Genomic DNA, 14,540 nt, shown 5'->3' on the forward strand with positions numbered 1-14,540 from the left:
TGGTCTCGCCACTTTGATTCGGTTGTGCCTAGATGATGAATGGCCCTGCCTCAGCGGCGTTGGCCTGGAGACTCATAGATCATCTCCCCCCCATCCATCATTTTTATGCACAATCAGTTAAAATACACTGTGTATTTGTAAGTAAGTGGACACCCCTTGAAATTAGTGGATTCGGCTATTTCAGCCACACCTGTTGCTGATAGTTGTATAAAATCAAGCGCACCGCCATGCAATCTCCATAGACAAACATTGACAGTAGAATGGCCTTACTGAAGAGCTCAGTGACTTTCAACGTGGCACCGTCATAGGATGCCACCTTTCCAACAAGTCAGTTAAAATATATGCCCTGTTAGAGCTGCCCCGGTCAACTGTAAGTGCTGTTATTGTGAAGTGGAAACATCTAGGAGCGATAACAGCTCAGTCGCGAAGTGGTAGGCCACACAAGCTCACTGAACAGGACAGCCGAGTGCTGAAATGCAAAGTGCCTAAATATCGTCTTTCCTCGGTTGCAACACTCACTACCGAGTTCCAAACTGCCTCTGGAAGCAACGTCAGCACAATAGCTGTTCTTCGGAAGCTTCATGAAATGTCCATGGTTTCCATGGCCGAGCAGCCCAACACAAGCCTAAGATCAACGTGCGCAATGCCAAGAGTCGGCTGGAGTGGTGTAAAGCTCGCAGCCATTGGACTCTGGAGCAGTGGAAATTAGTTATCTGGAGTGATGAACGCTTCACCATCTGGCAGTCCTAAGGACGAATCTGGTTTTGGCAGATGCCAGGAGAATACTGCCTGCCAGAATGCATAGTGCCAACTATTTGGTGGAGGAGGAATAATGATCTGGGGCTGTTTTTCATGGTTCGGGCTAGGCCCTTTAGTTCCGGTGGAGGGAAATATTAACGCTACAGCATACAGTGACATTCTATATGATTCTGGGCTTCCAACTTTGTGGCAACAGTTTGGGGAAGGCCCTTTCCTGTTTCCGCATGACAATGCCACTGTGCACAAAGCGAGGTCCATACAGAAATGGTTTGTCAAGATTGGTGTGGAAGAACTTGAATGGCCTGGACAGAGCCCTGACCTCAACCCTATCAAACACCTTTGGGATGAATTGGAACGCCGACTGCAAGCCAGGCCTATTCGCCCAACCTCAGTGCACAACCTTACTAATTGTGACTGCATGGAAGCAAGTTCCCGCAGTAATATTCCAACATCTAGTGGAAAGACTGCCCAGAAGAGTGGAGGCTGTTATAGCAGCAAATGGGGGACCATGACTTTGGAATGAGATGTTCGATGAGCAGGTGTCCACATACTTTTGGTCATGTAGTGTAGGTGCAGGTAAAAGAGGTCAGAGAACAGAACAGCTGAGAATTTCACCTCATAAATTTTGTCGCGGTCACTCAAAAGTGTTAATCCTTAATCATCTTTCTGGATCCATGAACAATGACCTACATCTGAGGGATTTTTTTAAGGAATGGTATGTCATTTGAATGCATTTTAACTTCATTATGGTATTTGGTATTGAAGTTCAAGTTTGAGTTACTTCTCAGGATGAAAGCCTAAGGATTCTACTTAATTATATTCCATACATTTCTAGAGACATAACAACTTCTTGGAGCTCTGCTCTCACTACCCTGTCATAAAAATACATTTACATTTTGGTAATTTTGCAGACAGAGCGACTAACAGTCAAACACACAGGGCTCAGTCATTGACAACTGATGTGCAATATTTTTTAGGAATGAAATTTCAAGCATGTTACAAACATTAGCAGTCAAGAAACATTTGATTGAGTTGAATGAGATCTTATTAAGAAAGAGCTGATGCAAAAAGCTGAATTTCTGTCTCCCATGCCCTTGGTTCTTGAAAGCAGTATTATGTGCCTCTATATCCCGCAACTGAATTTGACTATGTACTGTATGCTGACATACAAACATTGCCTGCAGCTACTTGATGTTGAATGTGAGTGGAATCTCTAAGTTGTGTGTCTAGCAGACAAGCACAATGCAAGGCACTGGGAGAGATGCCATCAACTCGGGCAATGCAACAATGGAATTTGATGCAGATATCCCACCAGGGAATATAATTGCATTAGTCAGCAGCACACAGCTCCCACTATTTGACCAGAGAGTTGACTCTTTACATTATCATCTCGTTCAGTGAGTCTGGGATCGGTATGAAAATATATACAGATGGAAATCGCACTGAAAGGAGGAGAAATTCACAACCTTCCCTGATTTAGAATTTCATTTTTCTGTTTTGAAATACTCTGAGGATGTTAACAATTCCAATTGAGTTCCGGGTTTATACTGCCCGTAGTATATTGCCACGCAATTTTTTTGCCAGGTTCTTGGAGAAACATACCTAGAAAGGTCATGTTTGGGGTAAGGTGGTAAATATACTATCTTTCAAAAGTTTGGGGTCACGTAGAAATGTCAGTTTTTTAAAGAAAAGCAGTACATCAACAGTGAAGAGGCGACTCCGGGATGCTGGCCTTCTAGGCAGAGATCCTCTGTCCAGTGTCTGTGTTCGTTTGCCCATCTTCATCTTTTCTTTTCATTGGCCAGTCTGAGATATGGCTTTTTCTGTGCAACTCCCAGAGTCACCTCATCGCTGTTGACATTGAGACTGGTGTTTTGCGGGTACTATTTAATGAAGCTGCCAGTTGAGGACTTGTGAGGCGTCTGTTTCTCAAACTAGACATTCTAATGTACTTGTCCCTCTTGCTCAGTTGTGCAACGGGGCCTCCCACTCCTCTTTTTATTCTGGTTAGAACCAGTTTGCGCTGTTCTGTAAAGGGAGTAGTACCCAGCGTTGTATGAGATTTTCAGTTTATTGGCAATTTCTTGCATGGAATAGCCTTCCTTTTTCAGAACAAGAATAGACTTATCGAGTTTCAGAAGAAAGTTCTTTGTTTCTGAACATTTTGAGTCTGTAATCGAACCCACAAATGCTGATGCTCCAGATACTCAACTAGTCTAAAGGCCAGTTTTATTGCTTCTTTAATCAGGACAACAGTTTTCAGCTGTGCTAACATAATTGCAAAAGGGTTTTCTAATGATCAATTAGCCTTTAAAATGATAAACTTGGATTAGATAACACAACGTGTCATTGGAACACAGGAGTGATAGCTGCTGATAATGGGCCTCTCTATGCCTATGTAGATATTCCATAAAATATTTGCTGTTTCCAGCTACAATAGTCATTTACAACATTAACAATGTCTACACTGTATTTCTGAACAATTTGATGTTATTTTAATGGACAAAAAACGTGCTTTTCTTTCAAAAACAAGGACATTTCTAAAGTGACCCCAAACTTTTGAACGGTAGTGTACATTTATGGCATTGTTAAAGTTTCAGAACTTCACAAAATGCTCACTCAAATCACATGAAGAGAAGTCATAAGATTGTTTTGGTTTTCTATCTTAAATACACTCCTCCTCGACTGCCAGTGAAAGACGAGCACTGGCTTTTTCGCCGAACATTCTTCAGTGGTGTGTGCCTTCATTCTGGCCCCTATATATTATTCATTTTAATACAGCTCAGCCGTAATGATATAAGCATGGAGGCACAGATGTGACACAATCTACTCTATCAAGACGAGCTGAGAGGGTGAAATGGAATGTGCCGCACTTGTGCCTCTAATAGAGTGCTTAACTGAAGTTGATATTCGCGACTAGAGAAGATTTAGCAGGCTATCACATATGAGAGCTAAGCGCTAACGTGACCTTTCCCTTTCGGCGTCTCTCTCTCCCTCCATATTTCTCCCCCTCTCTCTTTCTCTCATATCAGGACTGATTCGGACGGCCGTGGCAGATCTGGACCGGGAGAAGCAGGATCGCTACGAGCTGGTCGTCAAGGCAACCGATATGGCAGGCCAAATGGGCGGTCTCTCCGGCTCCACCACAGTGACTATAGTTATCACAGATGTTAATGACAACCCACCACGCTTTCCGCAGAGTGAGTCACTCTCTTATTAAGAGGCGGGACGAGATATATGCTTGCAGTGCACTTACACCCATCAGTAATATAAGTATCAGTCTACATGGAGTGTCCAGAAGCGCTTGGAGAAAATAATTTCACTTATATTTATCCACAGGTCTAACACTTGGCTTAGAAGTGCTAGGCAATTAACTGATGAAAGTGGTTTTGGGAGTTTCCATATGTCTGCATATGATAAGACACAGAATCAATGGAGCTGATTAACATTTTTTTTTATTCCAGTGGTATGGATTTAGGCTGTTGACATTCGTAATGTATTAGCTGGAGAAAGGTCAAAGGCCGTAATGGATCCCGGTTCTCAATATACAGGGTCCTGTTTGAATACTTCAGAAATGCATCCTTCCTTCATACCTTTCTTGAAGTACTAACAGATCTGAACTGGTGAAATTAATAGGTTGCTGACCTTGCTTAAGCTTATCCAATCACTTATAGATATCTGCTAAGCTTATGGAAACAACGAAGGAAGGATGTCTGTCTAAAGAATTTAAACAGGGCCTTGTGAAAATAAAAAGGCTGCAACATTTTCCTGCAATTTAGAATTCTGAAACTTTACTTTTTTACTTCTCAGTGTCTTATATAAATGAAACTCAAGTGAACAAACTTGAACCAAAGCAGTACTATACAACAGCAAAAAATAGACAAATTCCATTTCACAATGGACATATAAATATGTATTGTACATTTCACATTGGTCCTCAGTAAAAGGATGAGGATGTCTTCAACATGTATTTCCTGGTGAAACAAAATCCTACCAATGACACTAGTACATGATTCAGAAACGTTAAGAACCTTTTCTAGTGTATACTTGACGTCTTAGTGGAACTAAAAGTGTAGTTATATTGTAAACCACATGCACAATACCAGCACATGGTCTGTTAATCAAATCAAATTTATTTATAAAGCCCTTCTCACATCAGCTGATAGCTCAAAGTCCTGTACAGAAACCCAGCCTAAAACCCCAAACAGCAAGCAATGCAGGTGTAGAAGCACGGTGGCTAGGAAAAACTCCCTAGAAAGGCCAGAACCTAGGAAGAAACCTAGAGAGGAACCAGGCTATGAGGGGTGGCCAGTCCTCTTCTGGCTGTGCCGGGTGGAGATTTTAACAGAACATGGCCAAGATGTTCAAATGTTCATAGATGACCAGCAGGGTCAAATAATAATAATAATAATACAATAATAATAATATGGCCACCAAACTATTTACATTGACCCCACCCACCTTTGTTTTTATACTGCTGCTACTCACTGCTTATTGTCTATGCATACTCCCAATTCAATATTATACCAACAATTCCACAAATCCAATTTTAATTCAATTCCCTCATGTTTTCAGGCAGATTATGTCACTGTTCAGACAGCCTAGCTATACTGAACATATAGAAATACAATTTGAAATGATTTAAAACAAATCCTTTACAAAGTGCATTAATTACATTAACTGGGAAATGTACAAATATTGAATTCCAATTCAATTCCAAAGATTTAAGGTTTTATGATTACAATTCAATGACAAAAAGGCCCTGACGCAAGGATATGCATATTCTTGGCACCATTTGAAAGGAAACACTTTAAAGTTTGTGGAAATGTGAAAGGAATGTAGGAGAAAATAACACAATAGATCTTGTAGAAGAAAATACAAAGAAAAAAACAACCGTTTAAAAAAACATAAAAATTCTTCCACCATCTTTGAAATGCAACAGAAAGGTCCCTGGTCTTCCCTGTGGCTCAGTTGGTAGAGAATGGTGTTTGCAACGCCAGCATGGTGTGTGCAACGCCAGGGTTGTGGGTTCGATTCCCACGGGGGGGCCAGTACAACAAAAAAAAAATGTATAAAATGAAATGTAAGTCGTTCTGGATAAGAGCGTCTGCTAAATGACTAAAATGTAAAATGTCCCACATCTGGTTGTAATTCCAAGGGTGTCCACAAGAGGGCAGCATTGTATGTGCAACGTTTCAGACTGATAACTTGAAGTATGAGCAAGCAACATGACATTTAGTGTGAAGTCACCCAGGTACATTTGGGTAAATCGTGAAGGTCGCATTTACATAAACATTTTCTGCAAGAATATCGTCAAATCTCTATACTTGGACTTTGATTTAGCTTTTCCAGTATTAGTAGCCATATTGTAAGTTCAGCATTTGCAAAACACCCAGTTTTCATAACTTCATAACTCTCCATATTCTTGCAATTTTTGTCCAAAAGTAAAAGGCTTGCTGTCGCACAAGTTTAGAAGCAGAATTGTGCGACAGATACGGGATTTCCGCATACTCCCGTAAAGCCCAGCTCATTGGCTATCTAGATAACTTTGTTTGACCCCAATTGGTGCTTATTTTACAAAGTTACAGTCAATCAAGTGAAGACCGCCCGTGTCATTGGCATGCCATGAAGGCATCGCTCTCTGACCAAATTTGGTGTCCTATAAGATATACTACACTCCTAATGATATAGTGAAGTCTGGTTACATTCTAGGATCTCTGCGGAATAAATACGAACATAATTTAACTGGTTGAAACAACGTTTAGGGTTAGATTTTCACAGATTCCTTTCTTTGCAAATTGAATGAGTGTAAATACAAAATCGATCGTGCATGCACTATGGACCTTTTTAGGATATGAAAAAGGATTCTATCTAACAAAACGACACTTCATGTTATCTCTGGGACCCTTGGGATGATAATTGAGAGCAATATTTCAGAATGTAAGTACACATTTCACCTTCAGAGGTGAAATTATGAAACCTATCACGGTGAAAAAAGTGTTAGGAGCTCTCCTCAATCAATAGCATGGACTTTTTTCGCAGTAATAGCTACCGTAAATTGGACAGTGCAAGTTATATTCACAAGAATTTAAGCTTTCAGCCAATATAAGACACTTATATGTACCAACATTTGTTGTTTCTCTAAAATCTGCGATCCTGACACACGGCGCTGCATGATTTACAACTGCCCCGTTGACGGGACGCCTATCCCTACTTTAACTTGTTCTCAGAAAAATAGCATTCTATTTGGTCAAACACAATCTTCTCCATTAGTTCACTAAGAACAGGCAGGAAACTGATTTGGTGGCAGTTAGAGCCAGCAAAGGGTGCTTTACTATTTTTAGGCAGTGGAGTTACTTTAGCTTCCTTCACACCTGTGGGGACAAAGATTCCTTTAGGCTTTGGTTAAAGATATAGCAATTGAGTACCAATGGGATTATAGGTCAAACACTGGGGGTGGATGGACGCATGAGTCACTAGGTTGTTGTCTCTACATAATAAAGATCCTGGGTGAATTCTCTTTTTGCTGATTATGGAAGTGCTCATACATAGAGTAAATTCTGGGCTTATGTATTGAAGGCATTTGTCTTTCTTTCTCCTACCAACCGTCTTCATCATCTACATCTCTTCTTCCTCTTACTCTCCCTCCCAAATATTATCTTCTTCCTCCTCGTCTTCCTCCTTCTCCTCATCCTTTTCCCCCTCATGCTTCCCCTAATCTTCACCCTCCTCCACCTTCTCTCCTCTTCTTACACAAATTTCCCCCTCCACCTCCCCACTCCTCTTCTTCAGAGATGTACCAGTTTTCGATGTCTGAGGGGGCAGCCGTGGGGACGCCGGTGGGTAGGGTGATCGCCACGGACGCAGACATGGGGGAGAACACAGACATGAGCTACCTGATCAAAGATGAGGAGGGCGGGGAACTCTTCAAGGTCACCACCGACAGTGACACGCAAGAGGCCATCATCACCATCAAAAAGGTGGGAGTAAAATAAGTTTTACCACCTAATGGTTATAGTTAGGATTTGATAAGGATTGATCCTAGATCTATGTCTACGGGTAACTTCTACACAAGGTTAGAGTAGGATAAAGTTGCCCCTAAACAATGATCTAATATCAGTTTTGTGCTGATCCTAGATCTGTGTCTACGGGTAACTTCTACACAAGTTTAGAGTAGGATAAAGTTGCCCCTAAAAAGTTATCTAAGATCTGTGCCTACATGAAGCAAAAGCTTACAGTACAAAATGTTCTACTTTCTGTAACAAAGAATGTGCCAGTAATGTGATATTTCTGTGTTACATTTTGTAAAGCATATAGAAGTTCAGTCTATCGTCACAGCAATTATAAGTGTTAATTGCAGAATGATCCTTCTAATTCCTGATTGTCTTGATTCTATCTAATCTTAATTAAGTTGAACTAATCTGTTAATTGACTGTGTGGGAAGGAAATCATTACATTCTTTCACATCAGAACATTGTCATATATTGTCATTAATCTTAACTGATTGCTTGGAAGGTAAAGATTTCATATACCAGAGACATTTGACAACCATTCACCTGGCAAACTACAGTGCCTTGCAAAAGTATTCACCCCCCTTGGCGTTTTTCCTATTTCGTTGCTTTAAAACCTGTAATTTAAATCAATTTTTATTTGGATTTCATGTAATGGACATACACAAAATAGTCCAAATTGGTGAAGTGAAATGAAAAAAATGACATGTTTAAAAAAAATGCTAAAAAAATCCAAAACGGAAAAGTGGTGCGTATGTATTCACCCCCTTTGCAGTGAAGCCCCTAAAGAAGATCTGGTGCAACCAATTACCTTCAGAAGTCACATAATTAGTTAAATAAAGTCCACCTGTATGAAATCTAAGTATCAAATGATCTGTCACATGATCTCAGTATACAGTGCCTTGCGAAAGTATTCGGCCCCCTTGAACTTTTCGACCTTTTGCCACATTTCAGGCTTCAAACATAAAGATATAAAACTGTAATTTTTTTGTGAAGAATCAACAACAAGTGGGACACAATTATGAAGTGGAATGAAATTTATTGGATATTTCAAACTTTTTTAACAAATAAAAAACTGAAAAATTGGCCGTGCAAAATTATTCAGCCCCTTTACTTTCAGTGCAGCAAACTCTCTCCAGAAGTTCAGTGAGGATCTCTGAATGATCCAATGTTGACCTAAATGACTAATGATGATAAATACAATCCACCTGTGTGTAATCAAGTCTCCGTATAAATGCACCTGCTCTGTGATAGTCTCAGAGGTCCGTTTAAAGCGCAGAGAGCATCATGAAGAACAAGGAACACACCAGGCAGGTCCGAGATACTGTTGTGGAGAAGTTTAAAGCCGGATTTGGATACAAAAAGATTTCCCAAGCTTTAACCTGTTATGGCTAGGGGGCAGTATTTTCACGGCTGGATAAAAAACGTGCCCGATTTAATCTGGTTACCACTCCTACCCAGTAACTAGAATATGCATATACTTATTACATATGGATAGAAAACACCCTAAAGTTTCTAAAACTGTTTGAATGGTGTCTGTGAGTATAACAGAACTCATTTGGCAGGCAAAAACCTGACAAGGTTTCAGGCAGGAAGTGGCCTGTCTGACAAGGTGTCGTTCTTCTTGTCTCTGTTTATTGAAGAGTGAGGATCTTAGCTGTCCCGTGACACTTCCTACGGCTGCCATAGGGTCTCAGAAGGCGGTAAAAAGCTGAATCGTGGCTTTGCAGGCTCTGGCTGAAACAAAGTAGCGTGTTTGGGTAGTGGCTGGTTACAGTACTGTGAGACTCAGGCGCGTGCCCGCGTCGACCGAATGCTTTGTTTTCTTTCCTCTGTTTAGCTAAAAGGAGATTCCCGGTCGGAATATTATCGCTTTTTTACGAGAAAAATGGCATAAAAATGGATTTTAAACAGCGGTTGACATGCTTCGAAGTACGGTAATGGAATATTTCGATTTTTTTTGTCACGAATTGCGCCACGCGCGTGACCCTGATTGACCATTTCAGATAGTGTCTGGGACGCACGAACAAAACGCCGCTATTCGGATATAATGATGGATTATTTTGGACCAAACCAACATTTGTTATTGAAGTAGCAGTCCTGGGAGTGCATTCTGACGAAGACAACAAAAGGTAATGAAACTTTTATAATAGTAAAGCTGATATTGGTGAGTGCTAAACTTGCCGGGTGTCTAAATAGCTAGCCCGTGATGCCTGGGCTATGTACTTAGAATATTGCAAAATGTGCTTTCACCAAAAAGCTATTTTAAAATCGGACATATCGAGTGCATAGAGGGGAATTTACTAACAACTTACTAAATTACTCACGATAAACTTTCACAAAAAGCATAACAATTATTTTAAGAATTATAGATACAGAACTCCTCTATGCACTCGATATGTCCGATTTTAAAATAGCTTTTTGGTGAAAGCACATTTTGCAATATTCTAAGTACATAGCCCAGCCATCACGGGCTAGCTATTTAGACACCCGGCAAGTTTAGCCTTCACCAAAATCAGATTTACTATTATAAAAGTTTGATTACCTTTTGTTGTCTTCATCAGAATGCACTCCCAGGACTGCTACTTCAATAACAAATGTTGGTTTGGTCCAAAATAATCCATCGTTATATCCGAATAGCGGCGTTTTGTTCGTGCGTCCCAGACACTATCCGAAATGGTAAATCAGGGTCGTGCGCATGGCGCAATTCGTGACAAAAAATGTCTAAATATTCCATTACCGTACTTCGAAGCATGTCTACCGCTGTTTAAAATCAATTTTTATGCAATTTATCTCGTAAAAAAGCGATAATATTCCGACCGGGAATCTCCTTTTCGGCAAACAGAGGAAAAATCACAAAGACGGGGGCGGCCAGGGCACGCGCCTAAGCCCACAGTCCCTTGATCGGCCACTTGAGAAAGGCGATAATGTGTTTCAGCCTGGGGCTGGGATGACGACATTCAGGTTTTTCCCGGGCTCTGAGCGCCCATGGAAGACGTAGGAAGTGTCACGTTAGAGCAGAGATCCTTTGTAAAAGATAGAGATGGCAAAGAAGTTCAAGAAATGGTCAGACAGGCCACTTCCTGTAAAGGAATCTCTCAGGTTTTGACCTGCCATTTGAGTTCTGTTATACTCACAGACACCATTCAAACAGTTTTAGAAACTTTGGAGTGTTTTCTATCCAAAGCCAATAATTATATGCATATTCTAGTTACTGGGCAGGAGTAGTAACCAGATTAAATTGGGTACGTTTTTTATCCAGCCGTGAAAATACTGCCCCCTAGCCATAACAGGTTAAAGATTGCTGTACACCAGCGGAACCCATCCAACTTGAAGGAGCTGGAGCAGTTTTTCCTTGAAGAATGGGAAAAAATCCCAGTGGCTAGATGTGCCAAGCTTATGGAGACATACTCCAAGAGACTTGCAGCTGTAATTGCTGCAAAATGTGGCTCTACAAAGTATTGACTTTGGGGGGGTGAATGGTTATGAACGCTCAAGTTTTCTGTTTTTTTGTCTTATTTCTTGTTTGTTTCACAAGAAAAAATATTTTGCATCTTCAAAGTGGTAGGCATGTTGTGTAAATCAAATGATGGAAACCTCCCAAAAATCAATTTTAATTCCAGGTTGTAAGGCAACAAAATAGGAAAAATACCAAGGGGGGGTGAATACTTTCGCAAGCCACTGTACAGCTCAGCATGATGGAATAAAATATTATTAACTTTAATGTCCCTGAGGGGATCATGGTCTTAGACACACAGTGCTGCTGTACACAAAATAATCAATGAGCATTACAACCTCAACATAATACATGCATTGCACGTTGCTCATGTCATAGACATTGTACATGTCTCATACATACACATACATACACATCAGACCTCTTCCCTTTTTCCACATTTTGTTACTTTATAGCCTTATTCTGAAATGGATTAAATAAAACAACTTCCTCATCAATCTAAACAAAATACCCCAAAATAACAAAGCGAAAACATGTTTTTAGAAATATTTACATAAGTGTTCAGACCCTTTGCTGTGATACTCAAAATTTAGCTCGGGTGCATCCGGTTTCCATTGATCATACTTGACATGTTTCTACAACTTGATTGGAGTCCACCTGTGGTAAATTCAATTGATTGGACATGATTTGGAAAGGCACACACCTGTCTACATAAGGTCCCACAGTTGACAGTGCATGTCAGAGTAAAAGCATGAGGTCGAAGGAATTGTCCGCAGAGCTCACAGACAGGATTGTGTCGAGGCACAGATCTTGGGAAGGGTACCAAAAAATGTCTGCAGCATTGAAGGTCCCCAAGAACACAGTGGCCTCCATCCTTCTTAAATGGAAGATGCTTGGAACCACCTAGACTCTTCCTAGAGCTGGCCGTTCGGCCAAACTGAGCAATCGGGGGAGGGCCTTGGTCAGGGAGGTGACCAAGTGACCAGACAGTTCCTCTGTGGAGATGAGAGAACCTTTCAGAAGGACTACCAACTCTGCAGCGCTCCACCAATCAGGCCATTGTAGTAGAGTGGCCAGACGGAAGCCACTCCTCAGTAATTCTCTGGTCTGAGGAAACCAAGATTCAACTCTTTGGCCTGAATGCCAAGTCTCACGTCTGGAGGAAACCTGGCACCATCCCTACAGTGAAGCATGGTGATGGCAGCAGCATGCTGTGGGGATGTTTTTCTGTGCCAGGGATTGGGAGACTAGTCAGGATCTAAGGAAAGATGAATAGACCAAAGTACAGAGAGATCCTTGATGAAAACCTGCTTCAGAGCGCTCAGGACCTCAGACTGGGGTGAAAGTTCACCTTCCAACAGGACAACGACCCTAAGCACACAGCCAAGACAGCGCAGGAGTTGCTTCGGGACAAGTCTCTGAATGTCCTTGAGTGGCCCAGCTAGAGTCCGGACTTGAACCCGATCGAACATCTCTGGAGAGACCTGAAAGTAGCTGTGCAGCGATGCTCCCCATCCAACTTGACAGAGCTTGAGAGGATCTGCAGAGAAGAATGGGAGAAACTCCCCAAATACAGGTGTTTCAAGCTTGTAGCGTCATACCCAAGAAGACTCAAGGCTGTAATCGCTGCCAAAGGAGCTTCAACAAAGTACTGAGTAAAGGGTCTGAATACTTATGCAAATGTGATATTAATACATTTGCAAACATTTCTAAAAACCTGTTTTTGTTTCGTCATTATTATTGTTTCGTCATTAAAAATACAATTCCATACATTTTTGAATAAGGATGTAACGTAACAAAACGTGGAAAAAGTCAAGGGGTCTGAATACTTTCCGAATGCACTGTATACGCTGAGTGTACCAAACATAAAGAACACCTGTTCTTTCCATGACATAAACTGACCAGGTGAATCCAGGTGAAAGCTGTGATGCCTTATTGATGTTACTTGTTAAATCCACTTCAATCAGTGTAGATGAAGGGGAGGAGACAGGTTAAAGAAGGACTTTTAAGCCTTGAGACAATTGAGACATGGATTGTGTATGTGTGCCATTCAGAGGGTGAATGGGCAAGACAAAATATTTATTAAGTGCGTTTGAACTGGGTATGTTAGTATTTGCCAAGCGCACCTGTTTGTGTCAAGAACTTCAAACGCTGCTGGGTTTTTCACGCTCTACAGTTTCCTGTGTGTATCAAGAAGGTTCCACCACCCAATGGTGTTGGAAGCATTGTAGTCAACATGGACCAGCATCCCTGTGGAATGCTTTCAACACCTTGGAGAGTCCATGCCCCGACAAATTTAGTTTGTTCTTGGTGGGGGGGTTGAAACTCTATATTTGGAAGGTGTTCTTAATGTTTTGTACACCCAGTGTGTAATATACTGTAAACTGCCCTTACACATTCTGTCAGTGGCATACTACCACAGCTCAGATGCACTTATTGCTGTTTAGGTATGAAGGAGTGCTTATACCTGTTCAGCTTACACGTAGGCACCCTTTGTGACATGTCACTGCTTTAGCTCCTCTCTGTTTGTGCTCTGTTAAGGCATTGGACTTTGAGAGCAAGCGCACACACAACGTGGTGGTGGAGGCTGTCAACAAGCACGTAGACCCCCGCTTTTCGGAGCTGGGTTCTTTTCGGGACCAGACCATCGTGCGGGTTAGTGTAAACGACATTGATGAGCCGCCGGTCTTCCACCCTGCTGAGGGAACCATCTTGGAGGTCCAGGAGGATGCTAGGCTAGGGGCGCTGGTGGGCACTGTGACTGCCAAGGACCCGGACATGGAGAACGCACCTGTCAGGTATGGATCATGGATCCTACTGTGACAGCGTTTCCCAGTGTCCAAGTAGGCTACTGTGGCTATTTGATCATAATGTACAGTAAGCCTGTCAGGGTGGCCTACCATCAAAAATTGAGAAATTGCATCCCATAACATTTTCACTTGAAAATAGCTATTCTGTGATACATCTTACAGTAGCAGCCATGTGTGGTGTTCAATGTTTTTAGTCACCTACTTACTAACATGGTTTTTAATGATGTTGTATGATGCAAGAAACCATTTTACAAAATAAAATGCATTATTATTCCCATACCATTATTAGTACAGCGAATCAGACAAGCATGGAGGCTTTGCAACCCTCTGCCTATTGGCTTCTTCGCTTATTCAAGCCAGTCTCAAAATACAACACTGCCCCTTTAAGACAAACATTTCTTTACCTGACCCCATCTTCAAAGATGGGTAGAAATGTACACATTTTGTTCTCCTGTAGGAAGCCATCACTCGCCTATTGCTGACCAGAACTGATCTAACTGGGCT

At 41.4% G+C, this 14,540-nt stretch overlaps 1 protein-coding gene across 1 annotated transcript in view; it reads left to right on the forward strand.

The window, feature by feature from the left end:
* Window positions 1-14,540, forward strand: part of LOC106565306 (cadherin-22-like) — a 138,792-nt gene that overhangs the window by 54,082 nt on the left and 70,170 nt on the right. The window contains exons 4-6 of the mRNA XM_045691397.2: window positions 3,792-3,959; window positions 7,552-7,739; window positions 13,768-14,024. Of these exons, the coding sequence (XP_045547353.1) occupies window positions 3,792-3,959; window positions 7,552-7,739; window positions 13,768-14,024 (613 nt within the window). The remainder of the gene's footprint in view (window positions 1-3,791; window positions 3,960-7,551; window positions 7,740-13,767; window positions 14,025-14,540) is intronic.

Source organism: Salmo salar, chromosome 12 (assembly GCF_965601325.2).
Source record: "Salmo salar chromosome 12, fSalSal1, whole genome shotgun sequence".
NCBI classification, from domain to species: domain Eukaryota; kingdom Metazoa; phylum Chordata; class Actinopteri; order Salmoniformes; family Salmonidae; genus Salmo; species Salmo salar.